The sequence below is a fragment of the Natrix helvetica genome (genome assembly GCF_964273705.1).
Source record: "Natrix helvetica genome assembly, chromosome: 14".
Classification (NCBI taxonomy): domain Eukaryota; kingdom Metazoa; phylum Chordata; class Lepidosauria; order Squamata; family Natricidae; genus Natrix; species Natrix helvetica.
The window spans coordinates 9,506,317-9,530,077 of NC_138564.1; the positions used below are offsets into that span (position 1 = coordinate 9,506,317).

General features: G+C 44.2%; 2 protein-coding genes across 3 annotated transcripts in view; one reads left to right on the forward strand and one right to left on the reverse strand.

Moving 5' to 3' along the window:
- NOS1 (nitric oxide synthase 1) overlaps positions 1 to 23,761 on the forward strand; it is a gene marked incomplete at its 3' end in the record, with an annotated part of 180,174 nt that overhangs the window by 79,409 nt on the left and 77,004 nt on the right. For both annotated transcript variants that reach the window (XM_081966841.1, XM_081966843.1), the window contains one exon: positions 10,368 to 11,468. In XM_081966841.1, coding sequence (XP_081822967.1) covers positions 10,732 to 11,468 — 737 coding nt within the window. In that variant the 5' untranslated portion in view covers positions 10,368 to 10,731. The remainder of the gene's footprint in view (positions 1 to 10,367; positions 11,469 to 23,761) is intronic.
- Positions 828 to 23,761, reverse strand: part of RNFT2 (ring finger protein, transmembrane 2) — a 241,700-nt gene continuing 218,766 nt past the window's right edge. Inside the window, 1 exon segment of the mRNA XM_081966523.1 lies at positions 828 to 876. The gene's annotated coding sequence lies outside the window, so the exon portion shown is untranslated.

Genomic DNA, 23,761 nt, shown 5'->3' on the forward strand with positions numbered 1-23,761 from the left:
TCTCTCTCTCTCTTTCCTTTTTTCTCTTTTTCTCTCTTCCTCCCTCTCTTCCTCCTTCTCTTTTTATCCCTCTTTCTTTTTCTTTCCCTCTCTTTCTTCTCTTTCTCTTTTTCTCTATCCCACTCTATTTCCCTTTCTCTCTCTTTCTTTCTTTCTCTTCCTCTTTCTCTCCCCCCCACTCTCTCACACACACATATATTGCCCCCATTGCTATAGATTTTGCTTTGAAAGACAGCTGCTCCCATAATCTTTCTGATTCCTCATTTCTAGTTCTGTTATATTATTTTGAAAGCGCTACAGCCAGAATTATATAAAGCCCAGGTAAGCTTTATACCCCTGGTTGGTTTTTTTCCCTCCTTTTGTTCTTCCTTCTAGTAACCCAGTAAGAGAGCTTAGAGCAAGATTAGCTAAAGTCACCCCAGAGGTTTCATGATCTGGTGGGGATTTGAATGCCTTATCTTACAGTGGAACTCTGCCAAAACACATCTACATGGATTCAAAATTCCTCCTGCGGTTTATATTTTAAAGCAAACCCACCCACCCCGGAAAAAGAAAATTGGGAAATATTTTAAATGCTTGCAAGAACCTTCATTTCTTTCCATTTCCCGTAATAATGAATGATCCTACTTTCTCAAAGTCCATCAGATTCCCCCCACCCCTTTGGATAGTAAAGGTAAAGGTTCCCCTTGCACATATGTGCTAGTCGTTCCCGACTCTAGGGGGCGGTGCTCATCTCCCTTTCAAAGCCGAAGAGCCAACACTGTCCGAAGACGTCTCCGTGGTCATGTGGCCAGCATGACTCAACGTCGAAGGCGCACGGAACGCTGTTCCCTTCCCACCAAAGGTGGTCCCTATTTGTCTACTTGCATTTTTTACCTGCTTTCGAACTGCTAGGTTGGCGAAGCTGGGACAAGTAATGGGAGCTCACTCCGTTATGCTGCGCTAGGATTCGAACCACCGAACTGCCAACCTTTCTGATCGACAAGCTCAGCGTCTTAGCCTCTGAGCCACCACGTCCCTCCCTTTTGACAGTAGCTCTATACAAATGGATGAATTTAAAATGAATTCCATTTATCCCATTTCTGTTTTTTTAACACCATTTCATCTGATCTCTGCATCAGTTGGCGAGAACAAGAAGCAGCATGCTTTTTGCGTCTGTTTCCCTAATATTCAACTATTTGTGGGCGCTTTCCCCTAATATTTCTCCAGCTTTGCGTAAAGTTTTCCCATGCCCGGTTTTTATGGGCATTTCCTTTTTTCATGCACATTTTCCTGAATGTCCGTCCTTTTTGAGGCGACAAGACTTGTAGCAACTGAAAAACGACACGCTCTCAAAAAACCTGTATTCCAGTTTGTGTGTTGACTAGGGGCGTGTGAATTAGATCGATTCTGATTAAAATGCCAATCAAACAAATTTCTTCTACGTTCTATTTATTAAGAACAAGTCACATTTTCTACAAGAAAATCCAACCTGGCTAAAATGATTTCCATAACATTCCTTTCTAGGGCGAATGCAGATTGCAAACTTCCCCTCCCTTTACGTGCAGGTGAAATTTTAAAATCTCTCTGTAGATACAGAGACACCGCTAGAAATAAGTGTACCTTTAAAAAAAAAAGAATTCCCAGCTGAATCTCAACTTAGGGATGGAGTCAATTATTTATTCAAATTCATGCATATTTAAACCCTGGTGTCTTGAATGGTTCATCGTACAGTCAGCCAGATGTTTAAGACTGAAGTTGGCTTTTTATCCAACTCTCAAGTCCTCCCCAAGAACCCGAGATAAGGCAAATGTTGTCATTTGATAGTGCTAAAAGTATTGTTACAGGGCGTCAGCTATTCCAAGTAAATCTATCTTTTGCAATTGACTGATGGGGATGTTGTCAATGCCGATGGTTGTCATTTTGGTTCACCGTACAGTCAGCGAGATGTTCAGACCAGGTTTGGCATTTTTGTCCACCAATCGAGTTCTTTCCATGGACCTGGAATAGGCAGGTCTGGATGTTCAGCGGTGTTACAAATATCATCGCAGGATGGAAGATATTCTGAGTAAAGCCGCCTTTTGCAATTGACTGATAGTGAGTTTGTCAATGCCGACAGTGTTCAAGTGGTGCTCCAGCTGTTTTGGGATTGCACCCAAGGTGTCTATTACTATTGGTAGTACTTCTGGTTGCTTTTGCCACTGTATTTCTCTTCGTAGGTCTTTGTATTTTGTAATTTTCACCACTTTGTTCCAATCTGTTAAATGGATTAATCAATGTTAATCAAAATAGAGCTGGAAGGGGCCTTGGAGATCTTCTAGTCCAACCCCCTGCTCAAGCAGGAGAACCTATACCATCTCAGAGAAGCGACGGTCTCGTGTCTTCTTAAAAGCATCCAGTGATGAAATGTTCACGATTTTTGAAGGCAACTTCTGTTCCACTGATTAATTATCCTCACTGTTAGGAAGTTTCTCCTTAATTCCAGGTTGCTTCTCTCTTTGATTAATTTCCAACCTGCCCTCTGGTGCTTTGGAAAATAAGTTTACCCCTCCTCTCAAATACTAAAAACATGGTTGTAAGTCAAGAGCCATCTGTAGGGCAGTTCAACTTGTCTCAAGCTATTCTGCACATCAACGTAGCATTTCAAACAGCTCCAAATAGCATCCAAAATTAAATGAGAGTCCGAGGCAAAGCATTCCTCAAAGTTCCAATTTATGAAGAGAGCCATGTTGGCACATCTGGGAAAACCCAAATCTGAAAGCTTCCTGGTTTTCCCCACCCACTTGAAAGTTCAAGATCTTGCCCCCACACCCACCAGTCCATCCCATGGTCCAATCTCCCACTGCCATGCTGGCAGCTTCCACCCATCCAGTTCCAGTCAGATGCAGAGGTGCAAAGACATAGGATGACCTTGGCTTTCTAGAAAGAATTTTGTTATGGCTACATATCATCCAACTCCGCACAATCCCATTTCCCCACAATAGAAATTGCATAGTAGAATAATAGAAAGTGCGGCAGGCCTAAGATCCACCAGAAAATATGGCTGCAGGCCTGACAACAGCCTTTCACAGGCGGTCTTTGACTTATGACCACCTTCCCACCCTTTCATTACGGTGATTGATAAGAAAAACATCCGTGGAAAAATGGATTTCTGATGCTGAGAGCAGCCGGAGCGCATGTTCTGGCCAAATCAGAAGATAGAACTTTAAAAGAAAAACAGAAGTCAAAGCATCCTTACTACGGATAAATCTCCAAGGCATCGTATCTCTTGAGTTTCTTTTAAAACCAAGCCGAAGGACAGATGGCCATCTAGAGGTCATTCTTGCCATCCTCATTTTCAAATTTAGATGACCCTTTTTGTTGGATCTGCTCAGTTTGCTTTCTTTTTAAAAAAAAAAGAAAAGAAAAGCAGAGGAAGAAATTAAAGTGGCATAAATCCATCAGCCTCGGGGACGGGGGCGGGGACGGGGGCTCTTTGTCTACCGGCGTAAATCCCGTGCAAACTGATTAAGCGAGACAATAGGGAGCATTTTAAATCTGGCTCGTGAAAATGGATGCCATCAGAGTGATAAGATGGATGGGAAAAGGAGAAAAGGTTGACTTTGGGAGGAGTGCGCATGCGCAGAAGCAAAAAGAAAAGAGATGGCGACGCCTACCGTGCCGCCGAGAGAATCAGTTGGGGGGGGGGCGTGGCAGGCCACATTACTACCTACTCGGCCGAACTGGTCCGATCCCATCTCTGTGGCAGGGAGAGAGGTAGGGCTGATAGATTTGTAGCTCTGTAGGTTTCCAAGTGTCAGGCTTGCAAACCAGAAGTGAGTTCCTACCGGTTCGCACTGGTTCGGTGGAACTGGTAGTAGAAATGCCGATTGGGCCTCCGAACTCGTAGGGATGGCATGCTCACCACCATCCCCGAACGGCGTCCTTTTTCCTCTACCTGTCCTAACCGAAAGCCCTATCAATTGTGGAGCTGACCGGAAAACCTGCCCCTTGCCATAGAGTCTCCTTCTGGCATGCCCTGCTTCCCCCCAATCCGGAAGCTCCGAAAATTGTGGTGCTGACTGGCGACAGGGAGCCGCAGCAGAGGGAGGAATGTGTCACATGCGGCTCCAAAGCTCCAGATTGTCGACCCTTGTTCTAGGCAAACCCTCTGCATTCAGAGAATCAGTGGGATCCTTCTTAAAAACTTCCAGCGTTGGAGAATTCACAAGTTCTGGAGTTTTACCATTCCTTCTGAGAATATCCATTTGGTTCCAGACGGTCGCAAGTTATTCTGCACTAACATTTACAGGTAGTTCTTTTTTTTAACAACCACGATGGGGGACTGGCAACTTGATTGTTAAGTGAAGCAGTTGCTAAGTGAAACCACGACTGTACTTAACAATCTTGATTTCAGCTTTCCTTTGCTTTACAGACTTGCAAAGTGGTTGTAAAAGCGAGGCTTGGCCGCAAAGTTACTTTTTCATCACCCTCGTAACTGTCCCTGAACAAGTCAGTCACTGAGAGGGGATTTACCTGTAGGATTAAGTTGTGCAGTGAGGCTAAGAGAACGATTTGTTTCAAAAAAAAAAAGTGCTCTGTACTTGCAACATCTTTTTTTTCCCTCTAGCGCTTTTGCAGATCTCCTTTGGAATATTTCAGGGTTGCAATTTTGAGTTTTTCAAGATCCAGTTGTATAGCTGAATTACGTTAGAGCTGCAAGCAATTTGCACCCTGAACGGTCATCCGTTCTAAGTTCTAATAGTTTACGTTCTAATGCTTGAACTTGAGTTGGGATGAGGTGGCTGGCGTGGGCTGAATTCCTTGCAAAAGTCTCAATCCCATGTTAAAGCATTTTAAATCCCCAGAGTGCAGCCTAAGGTAATTAGTACTTTCACCCCCTCTCGCTATCAATTTACAACTTTCATTTCCAGAATAAACACAGCAGGCTAAGGATGTTTGTTTATAACATATGAAAGCATTTGGTGAAGTAAAAGGAAATTAAAAACCGGCTTCTGCTTATTACTGTCCAGAATAAATTAAATCAAACCAAATGCTATTGGGGGAGGGGGAGGGGAGCATACCTTGTAAATTATCTCTTCATCTACAATTACAGAAAAAGCTCACTTTTTTCTGATATCTGTTTTTTTTCCTAATCATCACAATCATAAATTATAACTGCATTTTTTTAATCTTAGAGCTCACAAACTTATTCTTTTTTCTCCACCTGAAATACTACAGAGTACAAGCATTCATTCATTAATTTATTCTTTCTTTCTTTCACCCTCCCTCCCCCTCTTCCTTCCCTCCTCTCACTCTCTTCTTCCTTCCTTCCACCCACTCTCTTCTCCTTCCTTCCTTCCTTCCTTCCTTCCTTCTTTCTTTCACCCTCCCTCCCCCTCTTCCTTCCTTCCTCCCACTCTCTTCTTCTTCCTTCCTTCCTCCCACTCTCTTCTCCTTCCTTCCTTCTTTCATTCTTTCTCCCTCCCCATCTTCCTTCCTTCCTCCCACTCTCTTCTCCTTCCTTCCTTCCTTCCTTCTTTCTTTCTTTCACCCTCCCCTCTTCCTTCCTCACACTCTCTTCTCCTTCCTTCCTTCCTTCCTTCCTTCCTTCCTTCTTTTTTCTTTCCCCCTCCCTCCCCCTCTTCCTTTTTTCCACCCACTCTCTTCTCTTTCCTTCCTTCCTTCTTTCTTTTTTCCTTTCTTTCTAAACCTGCTTGCAACTGTACTGGAAAGTTGTGTGAAATAAGTGGAAGTGATGAATGTGAACGGCAAACATTAATTAATTGCCATCCAGGTAATAGTTGTCACTTTTGTCCAGGAGCATATATATGACTCACAGCTGCCCTGGCAGTTTGTCTTGTATGAATTGCGTACGATGTAAGTTTGGTTTTCATTTTGTGCTAAGTCATTTTGCTTTCTTTAATAAGCTACAGTCAGCTTGGGATGGATGCGGCATAAACTCTGGTTTGCAAACCACCAAGATTTCCCCTCTGAAATCCAATCCTCGTGCATCTTCTAAGTTGTCATTCTTATTCCTGTTGCTGTGAATAATTTCATTTTTCCACTGTTCTTTCTCACGAAAGAAACCAGAGCAGTGGCTCAGAAAATTCCCCCCAAATATTAGATGCAACTTCTGGCAATACAACAAGGCAGTCATCAAACCCGATAAGAGCATTTTTTTAATTGTTTAAACCATTTTTATGCCTTTGGGGCATTGCATGATGAATGCTATCACTGGCAAAGGTGAGTTGAGTTTATTAAGTCTTTTTTTTAAGAACGAAGATTGCTTATTAGAGTCTAAATTCACATTTGACTGACAAATGGTAGGAAATTATACGCCTCCCATAATATCATCCAGCCTTACGGTTTGGAGTTTCAGTTCGTTATGGAAACTGTCAGTAGATTTTTTTTTTTAAATGTTGACAGCTTCTTCTTTCATATGGAAATAGAAGACCGATTGAGCATCAAATCTGCCAATGTCTATTTCACACATGGGATTTACCTCACTCTCGCTTTCAACCAATTCTAGAAATGAGGCTCTTATCTTCCAACCCGGTACTTCAGGATGTCCAAATCGGACTTCGTGATAAGCGGAACTCTTCCAAATTCTGGAAGTTATCTGAAATCCAGATGGTGGAAGCTTGTCCAGCTTTTACTCAAAGCCAGTCAAGGTAGATGATAGATAGACAGATGGATGGACAGATAGATGGAAGATAGATCTTTTGTCTTAATCTCCTCTCATGTATTTGTTGGTTTATCTTTTGTTTTGTGGCTTCATAAATTTAATCATATTTTATCAGGTTGGGCTTGTTTGGCTAAATGTTGATCTGTTTCAGGGTTGTTGTTTTTTTTTTTTTTATGTTGGCTGGGGAATTCTGGGAGTCGAAGTCCATACCGCTGAAAATTGCTGACGTTGAGAAAGGATGTTCTAATGAGTCCCATGCCAGTTCAACCCCCACTGAGCAACATCTTCCTGTCCACATCAGTAGCAGGTCTGATGTGGACACAGGAACCACCCAAGATCCCACCCTCAAGTTGACCATCCAAAGCCCTCCCTCTTCCTTCACGTCCGTCTGGCATCCTCCTCCCCAATAGATGCCCCCTTCCATAGGCGTCAAGATAGTTGGTCCAATTCCTCCCGAGTACCCAGAGAGAGGAGCCCCTCCCGTCTTCCTTCCTGCCTACCTGCCTTGTTAGCCATTCCAATTAATGGGCAAATCGATCAGATATTCTTCCTGATCAGCCAGCCTAGTGTGGGAATGAACGGGTCAGCCAGCCACAAATCAAAAAACACTTGCTCGTCAACACTTTTCGCCCGGGATGCAGCCCTATTAGAGACCATCACATGTCAGATTGCTAGAAAACTTTCTTTCTCTCTCTCTCTCTCTCTCCTTCTCTCTCTCTCTCCCTCTTTTTTAAACCAAGCAGATGTCAGGGAAAAGACAGGCAAGGAAGGATTCTTTATTCAGAAGAGGCCATATGCCTGAAGCTATTGTTAGGGAATAGGTAAAAAACATGCTTCCTTGAAGGAGAAGAGTTACTCATTCTCTCTGTCTGTCTCTGTCTGTCTTATCGGTCTCTCTGTGTGTGTGTCTCTCTCTCTATCTGCCTCTCTCTCATCTCTCTTTCTCTGTCTATCTGTCTGTCTCTCCTTTCTCTGCCTCTGTGTGTGTGTGTGTGTGTATGTCTATGTGTGTGTGTGTCTCTGTCTATCTGTCTGTCTCTCTCCTCTCTCACACTCTGTGTGTGTGTCTCTCTCTGTCTTTCTCTGTATGTCTCTCTCTCTCTGTCTGCCTCTCTCTGTGTCTCTCTCACTCTGTGTGTGTGTGTGTCTCCCTGTCTCTCTTTCTCTCTCTCTCTCATTTCTCTTTCTCTGTCTATCTGTTTGTCTCTCCTTTCTCTGCCTCTGTGTGTGTGTGTGTGTGTGTCTGTCTGTCTGTCTCTCTCCTCTGTGTGTGTGTGTGTCTCTCTCTCTGTCTCTCTCTCTGTCTGCCTCTCTCTCTGTCTGCCTCTCTCTGTGTCTCTCTCACTCTGTGTGTGTGTTTCTCTGTCTGTCTGTCTGTCTCTCTCTCTCTCCCTCTCTCTGTCTCTGTCTCTGTCTCTCTCTTTCTAAGTTAACATGGAAAAGAAAGAAACTTCCATGGGAACAGGTGGATGGGATGAACTCCAACAATTTCTTCATGGTAGAGAGAATGCATCCAACCCAATATAGGTTTCTCCCACCACCACCACCACCACCCCAAATGCTCTTGATTATTGAGAGGTTCCTAATTAAATCCACGTTGTAGATAGAAATACCCCCATCCAAGAGCTGTTTTTGTGATGGATTCTTGGTGTCCTCTGAGCTTGGACATTTTCAGACTGATGTTTCACCAACAGGTTCCATGTCCTGATGACATTGAGTAGAAAAGGAGAATGCAAATAAATAGAGTAAGAGATTGGAATGTACCATCAAGGACAAACGATGGAAGATTATCAAAAAGAGATACAGCCTCAAATTTTAAAGGAGAAATATCCTGGCAGTTAGAAGAATTAATCAGTGGAACAACTTGCCTCCAGAAGTTGTGAATGCTCCAACACCGGACCTTTTTAAGATGTTGTTGGATATCTATTTGTCTGAAGTGGTGTAGGGTTTCCTGCCTAAGCAGAGGGTTGGACTAGAAGACCTCCAAGGTCCCTTCCAACTCTGTTATTCTATTCTATTCTAAATCAAGGAGAGAAGCAACTTAGAACCAAGGAGAAATTTCCTGACAATTAACCAATTGGAGCAACTTGCCTCCAGAAGCTGTGAATGCTTCAAGACTGGAAGTTTTTAAGAAGTTTTTAACCATTTGTCTGAAGTGGTGTAGGGTTTCTTGCCTGAGCAGGGGGTTGGACTAGAAGACCTCCAAAGTCCCTTCCAACTCTGTTATTCTGTATTCCATCTTTTTAAAATTTAATCCTCTACTGTTATTTTCCCCCGAAGCAAATCATGCCTCAAACTTTGTACATTTCTTTTAAATGTGAAAATTAATAACCACATCTCCTGTTCAGTCAAACATTATGTTGGCCCAGATTTCCTATTGTTCTTTACACAGTATCTGCTAATTAGCTCACAAGGTTTTTGCATTGAAATCCCACTGTTATTTTCCAAGGCTCGTTCTAATTATTATTTATTACAATTACCGATACCCACCGCTGAGCCTACAAAACTGACCTCAAAAGCTTAGAAGTGACCTCAAAAATAGTAAAAACAAAACACAAAACAAAACACCACGATAAGCAATATTATTCAAATGAAAAATAACGAATTTTTGAATCTTTTCCATGCATTTTGTGGGCCGTGGGCTGTTTTCCAGGGTATTTTAGTGCCATTTTCAGGGCATTTTTAGGGCCATTTTCAGGGCATTTTTAGGGCCATTTTCAGGTCGTTTTCTGGTGTTCCGGTACCTGCTAGACCAGCTGGCTAGCATACATGTGCGTGCCGGAAACCAGAAAAGCAGCTGGCGGTGGCACATGTTCCCACAGAGCGCTCTTTGTGTGTCCCCTCTGGCGATGCCAAGAATACATCAGAGACGGCGCATATGAAAGGTGCCCAACTTTCTTCTCCTGAGGGTCCCAGCCTCACTGCAGGACGCAGCTCTATAGACCTGGATCCTTGTATGTTCCGTCAGCTTCTTATTAAGCCATGCTCTCTTTGTGAGCCTGGAAAATACAAATACAGTAGCAGAGTTGGAAGGTACCTTGGAGGTCTTCTAGTCCAACCCCCTGCCTAGGCAGGAAACCGTATACTGTTTCAGACAAATGGCTATTCAACATCTTCTTAAAGACTTCCAGTGTTGGGGCATTCACAACTTCTGGAGGCAACTTCTGTTCCACTGATTAATTGTTCTCACTGTCAGGAAATTTCTCCTCAATTCTATGTTGCTTCTCTCCTTGATTAGTTTCCACCCATAGCATCTTGTTCTACCCTCAGGCACCTTGGAGAACAGTTTGACTCCCTCTTCTTTGGGGCAACCCCTGAGATATTGGAACACTGCTATCATGTCTCCCCTAGTCCTTCTTGTGGTGGCCTCTTTACCAATACGTTTGTTCCGCTCAGTATCGAAAGAGAGACTGTCCGCGATAGTTGAGCCGAGGTACACGAAGTCACGGACGACCTCCAGTTCTTGTGCAGAGATTGTAATACAGGGAGGTGGTCAAATTAAAACATTAAAGTTATGCAGATTGAAAATAAAATTAGGGCCGAGAGACAGACCACATGGGGACGAGGTCTTCTTATACTTCTCCACAAACTTGTGACTTTCAACAATTTCACAACAAGACTTTTAGATGTTCTCCGTTTAGCATATTTTGCCCATCTCGAACGTCTAAGCCAGTCTGATGCTTTTATTTTTCGCTCTCTTCCTCCCACCCTCTCTCTGTAGGCAAAGAAGATGTGAAGCAAATCCCATGTCCTCAGACACCGAAGAAGGCTTGGCGTCTTCTCCAGTCATCTGTTGAGCCAAAAGATGTTCATTTCATCTAGGACGGATGGCTTTGTTGCCTTCTAGGGAATGAAAACGAGCTGGAGCAGATCTTCAGAGACGGCTGCATGATCTACGCATTTATCTTTTATCCAAAGGCGACGCTCCCCCAAAGAAGGCCATCTTTTCCCATCTTGCAAACAGATATTTAAACCTTCTACTCTGTCTCTCTCTTGCTCATTAGAGGCCGGTGGCTCAGCCGTGGACTAACTGAGAGTCCATCTCTAAACTGTGAGCTCCTGTTCTGGATGATTTCAGGACTACAATGGAAGAGAATGTATTCAGTGTCCAACAGATTCAGCCAAATGTAATCTCGGTGAGGCTCTTCAAGCGGAAAGTGGGCGGCCTTGGGTTCCTGGTGAAGGAACGTGTCAACAAGCCCCCCGTGATCATCTCTGACTTGATCCGAGGAGGGGCAGCAGAACAAAGTGGCCTTATTCAGACGGGAGATATTATCCTCGCGGTCAATGGGAAGCCCCTGGTTGATATGAACTATGACGCGGCCTTAGGAGTCCTTAGAAGCATCGCTTCGGAAACTTACGTTGTTCTCATCTTAAGAGGCCCAGAGGGCTTCACCACTCACCTAGAGACAACCTTTGCTGGAGACGGGACACCAAAGACCATCCGAGTCACCAGACCTCTGTGTGGGACGCCAACAGTAAGTGATCAGGCGTCTTCTCCTAGCATCTGCACCAAAGACAAGACGCAAGGGGAAGAGCAGAGCATGGGTGGCTCCGTCAGCTCCCGGTGTGCCCGGGAGAATGGGCAAGGGGGAGAAAACCTGGTGCACATCAACGGCATGGTAGCCAGCAACGTGGCCAAGGACACCATGAAAGGAAACCAAGATATTCCTGACCATTGCCTGAATGGCAGCGTGGAGAACAATGAACTGCTCAAGGAGATTGAACCCGTTCTGGATCTTCTGAAGGACGACAGCAAAGAACTCAATGGCAACGCTGAAGCCAAGATGGCCATGAGAGATGTCGAAGTCCAGGTGGACAGGTAGGATGCAAAAATCATTTTACACTATGGGTAGTCCTTGCCTTACAGTTGGACCACAGTTGGGCCCAAGATTTCCATTCCTAAGCAAGACAGCTGTTAAGTGAGTTTTGGTCAGTTTTCTTTTCTTGCCACAGTTAAGTGACTCACAGCAGTTGTTTTGTTTAGTTTAGTTTAGTTTAGTTTAGTTTAGTTTAGTTTAGTTTAGTTTAGTTTAGTTTAGTTTAGTTTAGTTCAGTTCAGTTCAGTTCAGTTCAGTTCAGTTCCACTTTGTTTAGTTTCGTTTCATTCCGTTGGACTGGGTTGGGTTGGGCTGGGTTGAGTTGTGTTGGGCTGGGTTGGGTTGGGTTGGGTTGAGTCATTAAGCAAATCTGGCTTCTCCCATTGACTTTGCTTGTCAGAAGTGGCTTGGATGATTGACAAAAGTTGATCACATGACCCTGGAACAGTGCAACTGTCATAAATACATGCCAGTTGCCAAATGTCCGAATGTTGATCATGCAACCATAGGGATGCGACAGCAGCCGTACGTATGGAACAAAACACGTTCATAAGTCTATTTCTTCAATGATTACTAAATGAATGGTTGTAAGTCAAGGACTACCTGTATTTATATCATCTCCAAATCATTTGGGATTGCACCTCCCTCTATGCCTAATCACTTCTCTCCCCTGAGTAAGTACGGTCTTAGCAACAGCCAGGAACGAGTAAGAGCTCCGTATGTGAATGTTGATTTTAGAATCTATTTTGCGTTGGCCATGAAGGCATGGCTGGATTTCCTGGTGGGAATTTAGCAAAGGTCCTTGTGCTGGAATCAGAGGGAAATGGGGCAAGGGAGAGAGTGAGAAATAAATGTACCCCACTGCCTGTCTTCCATTGAGGACCTATATCCTAGTCAGAAAGAGGGCTGAGAAAGTAAGCCCCTCACATCAGGGACATAAACTGTTTCAACTCCTCTCCTCGGGATGCCACTATAGGGAATTGCATGCCAAAATAACTAAGACACAAAGACAGTTTCTACCCCCCATGCTATCACTCTGGTGAACACCTAATTCGCACAATGTGATTGATGACACACCCTAGGGGGAGGGGGAAAAACAGGGTCATGATTGGGGCTGTAAATTATGTGAGGTCGGATCAATCATGAGCCTCGAGCCAAGTTTCAAAAGAAATCCAGTTATTTATTAGGAGCTTCATGTCGGCAAGTTCCCAAGTGAAGCCAGCTCTGACCCCACGTAATTTACGGCCCCAATCATGATCCTGTTTCCCCCCTCCTCCGCCCAAGGTGTGTCATCAATCACATCGCCAATGGGGCAATTTCCCAGGTTGTAGAATTCACCCCCCTCCAGCCTGTAAGTAATCCCAGGATACAGCCTTGAGAGAGATAAGTCTGGAATGTGCACCTGCTTTTTGCTGTGGTGCCATTTCATCGATTTCCCATATCCCCCCAGTGTTTTCCTATGGCAACTCAAGAGCAGACCAGGGATGCTTTGCGAGTTGACAACTGTCTTATGTCTATGGATATTCACCTATGGAATAGAGCTGATTTGCTATTATCCTTCTCATCTTTCCTATTATCTTCTCTTATTGGCATCCTCATTATGATTATATTACCTTGTTATTTGTATGTACACTGAGAGCTTATGCACTGGAGACAAATTCCTTATGCGTCCAATGACACTTGGCCAATAAAGAAACTTTTCTCTTTTCTCTTCTTTTCTTTTCTTTTCTTTTCTCTTCTCTTCTTTTCTCTTCTTTTCTCTTTTCTTCTCTTCCCTTCCCTTCTCCTCTCCTCTCTCCTCCTCTCCTCCCCTGCTTTTTCCCTGAACGAAGAGGACTTATTTTCATGAAAATTGGTCTCCATTTCAAATTGCTTTCCCCCTTAGTAACAATAGTGTCCGTCCGTCTCCTTCTCTCACCTGCTCTCTTATACACAGAGCTGAAAAGATACCTCAACCCTTGATCTGGGTGCTTTAAATTCATGGAATATTTCCCCAATGCCTATGAACACAGCCCTGTCCTGACTAATCAGCAGGAGCCTTAATTGGATTTTTTAAAAAACGAGGATCTTAAATAATGGAGCAGAGGTTAGAGTGACAAGCATAACACGAGGATGGATTATATTTTTAATGGATGCTCATTTCAAACTTTTTAGCGTTGGCTTGCTTGAAATGGACAATTCCTGAACTGGGGGAAAAAAAACAGCGCTAAATGAATGAATTAAATCAGATCGTGAGCCATGCCTAATTGATGATCTAATGTAGGAAGCTGCATTTTAGGTAGAGAAAAACAAGCCATTTTTCAGAATATGCCCATTATCTAGCTTCATCTTTCTCAACCTGGGTCCCCTTAGAACAGGGGTGGTGGGCCATTAATTTTCCCAAGGGGCCACGTGGGAAGCTGGAACTGTTGGGAAGGGCCAAAAGCAATAGACCAAACTTAATTCTTCTCAATATTAGTTTTAGTACTTTATGAAAAGCAGTAAATTATGCAGTTTGGAAAAACAGATGAGCTAAATTTTAGGAAGAAGGGGGGAAGGTTAGTGAAATCCTCTTGTTGTGGTGTTGAGCGAAAAAAAAACGTGTAAAGCAGTTGGAATCATAGAGAGAAAGAAAGAACGGTTCAGAGATCCCTTTTCATGATGAGAGGAAGGGCCAGAGGTTTATTTATCATTCATGTATTTATACATTTATTTTTTATGTATTTATCAATTTCTATGCCACCCGTCTCTCCAATGGCAACTCCGGGCATCTTACAAATTATAAAAAAAAAGATAAATAAGAACCATTACAATTTAAAACTAGGCTGCCAGGGAATCCTGCAGGATTTAAACTGGTGCCTCCCAAAGCTTTTCCTATCAAAAAGTCCTTTTATTCTGATGAAGTAAAACGTTTTTAGCCTATTTAAATGTCCTTGTTGTGATTGGGTCAGGGGTTCGTGTGTTCATGTGCCCTAAACCACTTTTACCCAATGCTGGTTCGTTTTCCCAGGTCACATTACAGATTAACAGAGTTGGAAGGGACCCTGGAGGTCATCTAGTCCAACCCCCCCCACAGAAGACCCTACACCATTTCTGACAGATGGCAGTCCAGCCTCTTCTTGAAAGTCTCAAGTGATGAAGCTCCCACAACGTCCAAAGGCAACTTCCGTTCCATGGGTTGATTGTTCTCACTGTCAGGAAATGCCTCCTTACTTCCAGGTTGAATCTCTCCTTCATTGGTTTCCATCTATTGTTCCTTGTGTGGCTTTCAGGTGCTTTGGAAAATAGCTTGACATCATCACAACCTTCTGTGCACGCGGGCACACTCCCGCTACCGAACCAGTAGTGAAGAAAATAGAATACCATTACCGCCCCTCATCATTCTGGTTGCTCTTCTCCGTACTCTTTCTAGAAGTCTCCACATCTTTTTTATAGTGTGGGGACCAAAACCGGATGCAGGATTCTAGGTGTGGCCTTACTAAGGCTTTATGGAGTGGTATGAGTACCTCCCTTGGTCTTGATTGCGTTGGCTTTTTTGGCTACCGCTGCAGGTCTGGGAAATTCTGATTGAAACAACTTGGCAAGTATTTCCAGCTTATTTTGTCTTGATAAAAATAGAGTTGGGTACAAGCTGAGCCGGTCAGTTTACGGTCGCCCTGGGGGGCAATTCTCTTTCCTCCGTGTTTAAGCAGGAAAGTTAAGAATATAACAGGAAGCCTTCCCTTAGCGAACTTTCTCTGTTGAGTAATTATAGTTTGCAAACGACAGCCGAGGAAGGGAAACCTGTGCCGAACAATAGGCATATCACACGTGATTTTGAAGCATACATACACACATACACACACACACACACACACACACACAAGGGATGTGGTCGGTCAGTGGCTAAGACGCTGAACTTGTCGATCAGAAAGGCTGGCAGTTTGGCGGTTCGAATCCCTAACGCCGCGTAACAGAGTGAGCTCCCGTGACTTGTCCCAGCTTCTGCCAACATAGCAGTTCGAAAGCAGGTAAAAAATGCAAGTAGAAAAACAGGAACCACTTTTGGTGGGAAGGGAACGGCGTTCCGTGCCCCTTCGGCATTGAGTCATGCCGGCCACATGACCACGGAGATGTCTTCGGACAGCGCTGGCTCTTCGGGTTTGGAACGGAGATGAGCACCGCCCCCTAGAGTCGGGAACGACTGGCGAGGGGAAACTTTACTTTTATACAAATGGTCCTTGACTTGTGACCGCAGTTGAGTCCAAAATTTATGTGGCTGAGCGAGGCAGCTGTCCAGTGAACTTTGCCCCATTTTGCAACCTTCCTTGCCACCGTTGTTAAAGTGAAACACTGCCTCTGTGAAGTTAGCAACAGGTTTGTTAAGTGAGTCTGTCTTTCTCGTTGACTTTGCTGGTCAGAAAGTCGCAAAAGGTGAGCCCAGGACACAGCAACCATTATAAATGTGAGTCAGTTGCCAAGCGTCTGAATTTTTATGACGTGACTGCAATGGGCATAAAGGTGAAAAATTGTCATGGGTCACATTTTTCAGTTACCATTGGAACTTCAAATAGTCAGTAAGCTAATGGCTGTAAGTTGAGTTGGGGTCTCTATGATGTCAAAAAGATGTTGAGACTCTAGAAAGAGTGCAGAGAAGAGCAACAACGAGGATTAGGGGACTGGAGGCTAAAACATAGGAAGAACGGTTGCAGGAACTGGGTATGTCTAGTTTGATGAAAAGAAGTTCTAGGGGAGACATGATAGCAGTCTTCCAATATCTCAGGGGCTGCCCCAAAGAAGAGGGAGTCAAGCTATTCTCCAAGGCACCTGAAGGCAGGACAAGAAGCAATGAGTGGAAACTAATCAAGGAGAGAAGCAACTTAAAACTGAGGAGGAATTTCCTGACAGAACAATGAATCAGTGGAACAGAAGTTGCCTCCAGAAGTTGTGAATGCCCCAACACTGGAAGTTTTTAAGAAGATGTTGGATAACCATTTGTCTGAATTGGTGAAGGGTCTCCTGTCTGAGGAGGGGGTTGGATTAGAAGACCTCCAAGGTCCCTTCCAACTCTGTTATTCTATTCTAAATACTTCTAGAAGACGATGACAAAAACTTATTCATAAATTACCATAGCAACGTCCACAATTACTACCTTATACAGAAAAAAAAAACCCACATCGCGGACTGCTTCTGTTTACATCACGTTGGTTTCCTTGTGTATTCTGGCCGGTGACCAGCTGAGACATCAGCTGTTTAGACACACATCAAACGACATGTTTACATCTCATTAAGCTGAGGTTTTGTTTGCTCATGATTTATTAAGTATGTCGCGTTAAGCCCTAAGCTGGGACTTGCAAACCACAACAGTCAGACTGACAAAACACACTGAGACAAAAATACACCAACTGCACTATGGGTCAATGTGATGATTCAGAGGATCCTGGGGCAGCCATGGATGTGACATAGCATATTTTGAGGGATTGAGGGACCCAAAAGAGATAGAACTACTTTGCACTCATGGGCGAGGACGGTTTGTTGAAATTTTTGACATCACTCTTGTGTTTTCCACTTCAAAACAAATATTTAACTGCTGTTCTGACCGAGGCTTCCCAAGAGCATGAAGCAAACTCCTTGTTACGACAATACCCTCTTTTATTAATTTAATGTGAATTCTGCTCATTCACATCCAGCAAAGTCTTTCAAGGGAGGATTTACAGTCACAGACCTTCTCTGGCTTGGAGAGCTGCCAGGCCGATCTCTGCAGAACCTGGCAAGGAGTCTCGGAGAGTCACGAACCAATGAAGCAAACTAATTGTCTCCTGCAAACTCCACTCCCCTTTCGCTCCTCTTTTATTTCCTCTGGGAGGGGCCATTCATCGTCTACCTGTGGCCTTACTCCCACGTCGACCCCTGTCCTTTAGCTGTTCCCTTCGTCTGGCAGCTCTGCGCATGCACACACTGGGAACAGGCTCCAGCTGTTCGTCTGCCCCATTGAAGTCTGACTGCGAAGGCAGCTGATAACTGGCATACGGCCTTGGCCCCCTCTCTGCCTCCGACGCAGAGCCTTCATCAGAGCCTTCCCCAGACTCTGGGACTGACCCATGTTCCTCCCCAACCTTCTCTCTCTGTGAATCTGCTGCCAGCTCTGCTGGCAGGCCACAACAACTGCTCTACCACCAAGCAACTGTTTGGGTTAGGGTTAGGGTCATGTAGAACAAAGGCGCCAAAGAATTATGAACTCAGAAGACATTGGTTGGGCGATTGAGTCTCAATCTCCAGTCAAATAAATTCAAATTAAAACATCCCAGCCAGGTGGCTTCAGAATGGCTTCAAAATTGGTTTCACCCAATTTTGAAAAGAGATTCTTGGAGTCTCCAAGTGAGGAAGGACTCTCTGGAGAAGAGCCTAATGCCTGGAACGATTGAGGGCAAAAGAAGACGGGGACGACAGAGAATGAGGTGGCTGGATGGAGTCACTGAAGCAGTCAGCGTGAATTTAAATGGACTCGGGGTCACGAAGGGTCAGACACAACTTTGCAACTAACAACAACAACAATATAGTTCGTGGCAGTCCCAGAGATTTAGACTAGCAAAGGACTTTTTTAAAAAAATCAAGAAGACATGTTGCTGGCAACAAAAACTATCTGGAAGTTTCCAGGAAAACACTAAAAATGGACCTCAACTTGAAAAACAAAAAACCTTTTACTTTCTTTGAAAGACCATAAAAGGGGCAAAAATGCTTCTAATGCCCCAAATGAAAAGGCTGCAAAGATCATGGATTGCTACACACCAAGACGTCTTACCCCAAAGATATTATCTGCTCCCCCTCTAACCATGGGGTGGAAGGTGATGGTGACTCCTTCGACAATCACTCTTCTGCTTCTATTTTTACTCTGCCTAAAGATGGTTGTCATATCCTATCTCTTTGACCAGCTTCTAATGCCTCAGGTCTAGCTGGACTCCTACATTTGCCTCGTGACTCCTGAGGCTTAAGCCTTTCACGAACGTATAAGGCAGTGGATGCATTTTTAAAGGATCTCATTTTCCACAATTGGGATAGAAAGCATACTCTGCCCATAAGGGCATCACCTCTTCGTCGAAGGGAAAGACAAAAGTAAATAAAACTCAGAAAGGATTTTGCCCTCAAAGAGAGTTGCTTGCGGGATGTGACGATTGCAAATAATAACGTGTAAGGCGTATAATCCTAGTACTGGAAAGAGACATTGAAAATTGTTGTGGTCCACCGGTGGCCTGCGGAGCTGGCAGCAGAGTCGGATAGTGAGGAGGTTGGGGTGGAACATGGGCCAGTCCTGGAGTTTGGGGAAGGCTCGGACGAGGGCTCTGCAGTGGAGGCAGAGAGGGGGCCTGGGCAATCTGGGAGTTATGTGCTGCCTCTGCAGCCTCCAGAGTTGGACAGCAGTGAGGCAGAGGAACAGGCTCCCCGTGTTCCCAGTGCGTGCATGCGCAGAGCTGCCAGAAGGCAAGAACAGTTAAGGCAGAAGGGATGACTTGGGAGTAAGGCTTGGAGATGATTGGCCCCTCCCAAAGGACATAAAGAAGGAGCAAAGGCACATGAGCCTTTGCAGCAAGCAACTTGGTTCATGCTGGTCAGTTTATCTTCTGAAGCTCCGTTTTGACTCTGTGCTCCGTGTGGCCTTGCAAGCTAATTGCCAATTAACCATAAAAAAGCTAAAGTTAGAATATTTCGGACATGCGATGCGACACCCGGAAAAATACGGCATACTTCACTTAATCCTCTAATGAAAGATTGAAGGCAAATGAAATCCATGACTAGTTTGGACAAAACTCAACAGCCACTTTTTCATGAGGCTGTTGATAAAATTAGGATTGCCAATATGATCGCCAACGTCCGATGAAAGGTATGGAAGGAGGAAGAAGGAAGAAGGAAGAAGGAAGAAGGAAGAAGGAAGAAGGAAGAAGAAGAAGAAGAAGAAGAAGAAGAAGAAGAAGAAGAAGAAGAAGAAGAAGAAGAAGAAGAAGAAGAAGAAGAAGAAGAAGAAGAAGAAGAAGAAGAAGAAGAAGAAGAAGAAAAAACATCAGAGGTTGAATCCTATCTGTGGTCTTCAAAGTGATTGTCCATAAAGAGAGGAAGCCTATTGGCTTCTCCTGGGGGTTAATGTAAGTTGGTCAAATACAAAACAGGATATTCGAATGGACCCCTTGTCTACATCATCAGTAAATGAATGCAACAACAGAGAAGATCACCAATGTTCTCATCTCTTTTCCAAGGATTTGAAGACATCTGTGTTTCATCAGTCCTAGAGGAGATCCACCCTGATTGCTCTTTAGAAGGCCAGATCCTGAAGAGGAAACACAAATCCTTTGGCCACCTAATGAGAAGGAAGGACTCCCTGGAGAAGAGCCTCATGCTGGGAACGATGGAGGGCAAAAGAAGAAGGGGACGGCAGAGAATGAGGTGGCTGGATGGAGTCACCACAGCAGTAGACCTTAAATGGACTCCAGAGGATGGTAAAGGACAGGAAGGCCTGGAGGAACATTGTCCATGGGGTCGCGATAGGCCAGACACGACTTTGCAACTAACAACAGCAAACAGCTATGAATAAGATGTGGGCCGCAAGGTATTTGTGAAAATATTTTCAATTTGTCAACCAGTATTCTGGAGTGGGATTAATGGAAGGACGGACAGAACCACCCCAGGGCCCTTGTGAAATGAGCTGTTCCTTCTGGTGCTTTCGTATCATGTTATCTCTGGATCTTTTTTTTTTCCCTTTTCTGTTTGAACTCCGTCTAAACTTCTGAGTCACAACCTATCAAGTACATCCTTGTTGGTTACTTCTGGAAACGAGCAGAGCATTTGGGATTCTTTGGAAAAGAACCTTACCCCCTGCTGCTGATTACATGAGCATATTATGTTTCAACATGACAATCTTGCATTCCTGTGTAGGAAGTGTTCGGCTTGTGCTTGGTACGTTTCGGATTATTAATTATAAACATGTGTCTGGGCGAGGAGAAAGGAGAGGTTTTGCTTTCTTCTCTTTTTTTTTTTTGGAGGGGGGTTCCTGTTCCTGGACTGTGGGGCGCAATGGCTCAGCGGTGAAAGACACTGAACTATTCAGCCGGAAAGCTGACAGCCTAGGTTCAAGACCCAGGGGTGAGCTCCTGTTCCCTGCTTCAGCTTCCTGCTCACCTAGCAGTTCCAGAGCATGCAAATGCGAGCAGATAATTAGGTACCACTTTGGTGGGAAAGTAACAGCGTTCTGTGAGCCTTTTGTTCTGACCAAGGCTTCCCCAAAAAGCACGAAGCAGATCCCTGGTCCCTGGTATTTAATTTCTTTTTAACTTTCGGGATGTGTGTTTTTTAATGTTGTACGCCACCCTGAGTCCTTTGGGAGAAGGGCGGCATATAAATCCAATAAAACAAACAAACAAACAAACAAACAAACCCCCTTTTATTAAACAGATGTGAATTCCTCTCATTCCCATTCAGCCAAGGCCTGGCAAACAGTCTTTCGAAGGAATATTTATGACCACAGACCTTCTCTAGCTTGGAAGGCTGCCCTGTAAATATTTTCCAAACGAGGGGCTGTGCAAGGAAAGACTTGGCACAGAGTCTCTGAGATTCATGGACAGATCTTCACACTCCTGAAATGAATCTAACAAACGAACAAATTGTTTCCTGCAAAAGCCCACTCTCCTTTCGCTCCTCTTTTATTTACTATGGGAGGGGACAAACACCTTTCACCTGTGACTTTACTCCCCAAGTCGACTCTGATTTCTCAGCTGTTCTTTTCTTCTGGCAGCTCTGCGCATGCGCACACTGGGAACAGGCTCCAGCTGTTCCTCTGCCTCACTGCTCTCTAGCTCCGAAGCTGAAAGCTGCCAGGCCAGCAAACATGGCTCCGTGTGCCACCTGTGGCACACAGCCATAGGTTCGCCATCATGGGCCTGTAGGAATGAGTTGCTTTTGTTTTGATTTTCACAGATGTTCTCTTCCATTCCATTCCAATAATAAAGGCGGGGTTTTAAAAACCTAATAAGTAAAAGTTTTTTTTTTAATGGTTTCATCCACATACCTGCCTTTGGATAATGGTGTGTCCTTAGACAAAAGATGCAAACGCCCCCCCAAGAATGATGCTAGTGAGGAGGTGGCCCCTTGAGAAGCCAATCTAAGTTCAAACATAGAAGCAGAACATGTTCATGTTGCTTGATGGCAAATTAAGGCTTTTCCATGCCCTAGAAAGGAGAATGGCCTGCACAGGAACAAGATAAGCTCTTAAAAGATTATTGCCTACAAAGGCACCTTGTCAAGAACTTTTCAATAAATAGAGGTGTGCATTGTGGAGCTGTAGGCTGATTGAAAAAAGGAAAAAGAAAAATTAGTCAACAGTTAAACCTCCCTCTGAGCTGTGAAGTTCAGGGTGCTTTTTTATCTTATAACTCCCTGGGATTTCCTGGGTCTTTTTTTCAAAGTGGAAGAATAGAATGGAAATATTGCTGCCTCCAGAGTTTAAGGGAGGGGTGAAACCTCGGTGGAGAATGGTGCTTTGCAGGTTAAGAATCAATTTTCATCCTCCGTGTCTCCCATAAGTAGCTGCACATCAGTTACAATTCAATTGGAGTGATGTTGATTCATCTATATATATATAAAAGTGTGTGTGTGTGTGCGTGTGTTCCAGCATAAGTGGGAAATGCCTCGAGCAATTTCAACCAAACATGGTACACAGATGACTTACTCTCTGGAAACAAATACTGCTGGTGGGGTAAGACACCCCTAAAGCAGGGGTGAAATTCAGCAGGTTCTGACAGGTTCTGGAAAACCGGTGGCAGAAATTTTAAGTAGTTGGGAGAACCGGCAAATACCACCTCTGGCTGGCCCCAAGAGTGGGGAGGGAATGGAAATTTTGCAGTATCCTTCCCCTGGAATGTGGTGGAAATGGGGATTTAACAGTATCCTTCCCCTGGAGTAGGGAGGGAATGGGGATTTTGCAATATCATTCCCCTGGAGTGGGGTGAGAATGGAGATTTTACAGTATTCTTCCCCCGGAGTGGGTTGGGAATGGAGATTTTGCAGTATCCTTCCCCTGCCATGCCCACCAAGCCACGGCCACCGAACCAGTAGTAAAAAATTTAGAATTTCACCACTGCCCTCGGTGTGTGTGTTCTGTTAAGATGTAGCCTGTTGTGCCTTAAAATGGCTTCTACTGTACTGCCGTAAAATGGCTTCTACTTAAAGATATGTTCCAACTTTGTTTGTTTCCATACAGCAATGGCTATTGCGTGTTTTTGTCAAGCTTCTCTTCCTTATTCTCTGCAAAATGTGAGAGGCTCGTTCAGGTTAGCCTGACTAAATGCTGCTAGCTTGACCTGCTTAGTAACTGGTTTCATTAAATTTGCAACGGAAAGAAACTCTTTTGCACTTTGTCTTGGTCTGTCAGCCCTTTTGAGGCCGAGCTAGCATTTAGCCATAGGCAAAGCTCATGGGCTGTTGACCCCCAGATCAGCAATAAAGATACGTTGCATCCTGTATTCCTGCAAATTTTAAAAGTTGGCTGCATTAAAGTACGTGATCCTGAATTAAGTGGAGTAAGAAAACTAATTTTGGATGACACATGGTACGGGGCAGTAAGTTTCCGAAAATGGACTTCACCAGCCAGTAGGATTTCCGGGACTTGAGGTCCATCCATCTTAAAGTTGTCATGATTGAGAAACGGTGATGTAGAGCAATGTTCCCCAGCCATGGGAACGCCAGTGCATAAAATCCCAACTAGTTGAAGAGTCTAGAACCTGAAGTCTATATGTCTCATGGACCCAGGTAGAAGAAGGTCCTTTTTTTGCATTCTACCCTGTTTTCCCTGAAAATAAGACCTCTCCAGATAATAAGCCCAATCGGGCTTTTGAGTGCATGCACTAAAATAAGCCCTCCCCTGAAAATAAGCCCCCCCCCCTGAAAAAATATTGCAACACAGCAGCAGCAATGAGGTGACCACGCTCGCCGCCTCCTGCACCTCAAAAGTAATAAGACCTCCCCCAAAATTGCAATATTTTCAGGGAGGGCTTATTTTCGGGGAGGGCTTATTTTAGTGCATTTACTCAAAAGCCCGATTGGGCTTATTATCCGGGGAGGTCTTGTTTTCGGGGAAACAGGGTTTTAAATGCTGTTAAATGTTCCAATTTCTTTCCTTCGCTTACCCCCACAGTGTGGAAGGACCATTGTTTAATTTATCTCCAGCCTGGGCCACGTTGTCCTTGGCTGGTGATTTAATTGTAATTTGGGTTCTGCTCTTTATCTGATTTTATAATAGCCATTAAAAAAAAACCAAGCTAGGAAAAAGATTACTTCCTCCACATTTTTTTTA